The 1,907-nt window shown below is 62.6% G+C and overlaps 1 protein-coding gene across 1 annotated transcript in view; it reads right to left on the bottom strand.

Moving 5' to 3' along the window:
* The window catches only part of NGA_0545900 (uncharacterized protein), a gene marked incomplete at both ends in the record, with an annotated part of 1,822 nt that extends 239 nt beyond the window's left edge, over window positions 1-1,583 (bottom strand). Inside the window, 4 exons of the mRNA XM_005855883.1 lie at window positions 4-654; window positions 876-1,018; window positions 1,255-1,392; window positions 1,544-1,583. Of these exons, the coding sequence (XP_005855945.1) occupies window positions 4-654; window positions 876-1,018; window positions 1,255-1,392; window positions 1,544-1,583 (972 nt within the window). The remainder of the gene's footprint in view (window positions 1-3; window positions 655-875; window positions 1,019-1,254; window positions 1,393-1,543) is intronic.
* Between the last annotated feature and the right edge of the window lie 324 nt (window positions 1,584-1,907).

Genomic DNA, 1,907 nt, shown 5'->3' on the forward strand with positions numbered 1-1,907 from the left:
CACATTGCCCAAGCCCCAGAAGGCCAAGGTATAGAACAAAATGGCCGCAGAACCGAGCACCACGAACATGCCCGCCCAAAAGCTGCCCCGTTCCAAGATGTAGTCTCGGTCCGTGGAATAGAAGACGCTCATCACGTTCGCCAACAGGTAGCCCCAAAAGGGAAAGAGCACCCCCAGGGCGCAGTTGCTCAGCAAGCCCACGAGCAGGTACGGCCAATGCCGGAAGGACAAGCCCCACAGGGAGGGGCGGCCCTCGGCCGCGCCCTCCGTTCCTTCCTCTACCCCGTCCTGGAAAGGCAAACTCTCCCGCAGGACCTGGCTGACAGCGCGGGAAAGGCGACGCATGCTCGCCCCCAAAGGAAGCCGGCTGACGGAAACAGATTTCACCCGCGAGACCTCGTCCCCGCCCTCCGCCCCGCCCTCCGCCTGGACCTTGCCCGCGCCTTCCACTGCCTCCTCTCGGCCCGACCCTCCCTGCAAGGCGACCAGCTCGGCGTAGATCCCCTGGCGGGCCATCAGCTCCTCGTGCGAGCCCAGCTCCTTGACCTGCCCTTTGTCAATGACGGCGATCTTGTCCGCCTCTCGGATGGTGGAAAGTCGGTGGGCGACCACGAAGGTGGTGCGCTTCTTGCTTCGCGCCAAATTGTCGAGGGCCTAGGCGGACAGGGCGGAAGAGAATGAGACGGTTAGCGCGAAGGTCAGATCCGAGCCGCGCATTCCGTGCGCTGAGCCCAGGCAGCTGAGGAGGAAAAACGCTTCTGCTGGAGACGTCATCGATGTGCCTTTGTCGAGGCATGTGAGTTCCCCTGGTCCACAAAGTTCCCCTCCAAGACCTTGGAATCTATGGTGCCATGCCTCCTTCCCTCTCCCCTTACCTCTTGCACGATCTTCTCTGAGTGGGAGTCGAGCGCGGAGGTGGCCTCGTCAAGGAGGAGGATGGCCGGATTCTTGATGATGGCGCGGGCGATGGCGATCCGCTGCTTTTGCCCCCCGGAGAGCTGGCTTCCGCGTTGCCCGACTGAGGGAGGGAGGGATGGAGGGAGGGAGGGGAGGAAGAGGGTATGGAGCAGAGAGGAGGGGGGGAGTCAGACACAACGATGGGGAACACGTCAATCCCTCTCCTCTCTGTCTCCCACCGCCTTTCCCACACCACCGCGGTCGCAGACACGAGAGAATTCATATCCAAAGACTCATTTCTTCCCCCTCGACGACCCAACACCCCTCCTCCCCTCCCTTCCGTCGTCGTCGACGCACCTTCCGTCTGCATCCCGTCGGGGAACTCGATGCAAAAGTCGTAGGCATTGGCGGCCTTGGCCGCCGCCACCACTTCCTCGTCTGAGGCCCCCGGTTTGCCCTTTCGAATGTTGTCGGCGATGCTGCCCGAGAAGAGAACTGGAGGAGATAGGGAGGGAGTAAGGGAGGGAGGGAGGGAGGGAGGGAGGGAGAGAGGGGGAGAAAGAGAACGAGGTCGAGATAGGGTTGAGAAGGAGGGCGAAGGCATGCCCACCACCTTGTGGAGGTTGCATCGGACGATAAAACACACAAGGGAGCAGCGGGGGGAGGCCCAGGACGGCCCATGTCATCGGAATCCGTCCACCGTCAGCAAAAAGACCTCAGAGGAGTACCCACCAGGCTCTTGGCCCACGTAGCCGATGCAGTCGCGGAGGAATTTCAGGTTCAGAGAGCGGAGGTCGTGCCCGTCCAAGGTGATGGAGCCGGCGACCGGGTCGAAGAACCGAAGGAGGAGGGAGATGGCAGTGCTTTTGCCTGAGCCGCTCGGTCCACAGAGCGCCACCGTCTCCCCCGCCTTGACACTCAGCCTGTAATGGTCGCAGACGCGGTTGTGCGGGCGAGCTGGGTAGTGAAAATCTGTGGGGCGGAGGGAGGGAGGGAGGGAGGGAGTGGCA

Source organism: Nannochloropsis gaditana, assembly GCF_000240725.1.
Source record: "Nannochloropsis gaditana CCMP526 unplaced genomic scaffold scaffold077, whole genome shotgun sequence".
Classification (NCBI taxonomy): domain Eukaryota; class Eustigmatophyceae; order Eustigmatales; family Monodopsidaceae; genus Microchloropsis; species Microchloropsis gaditana.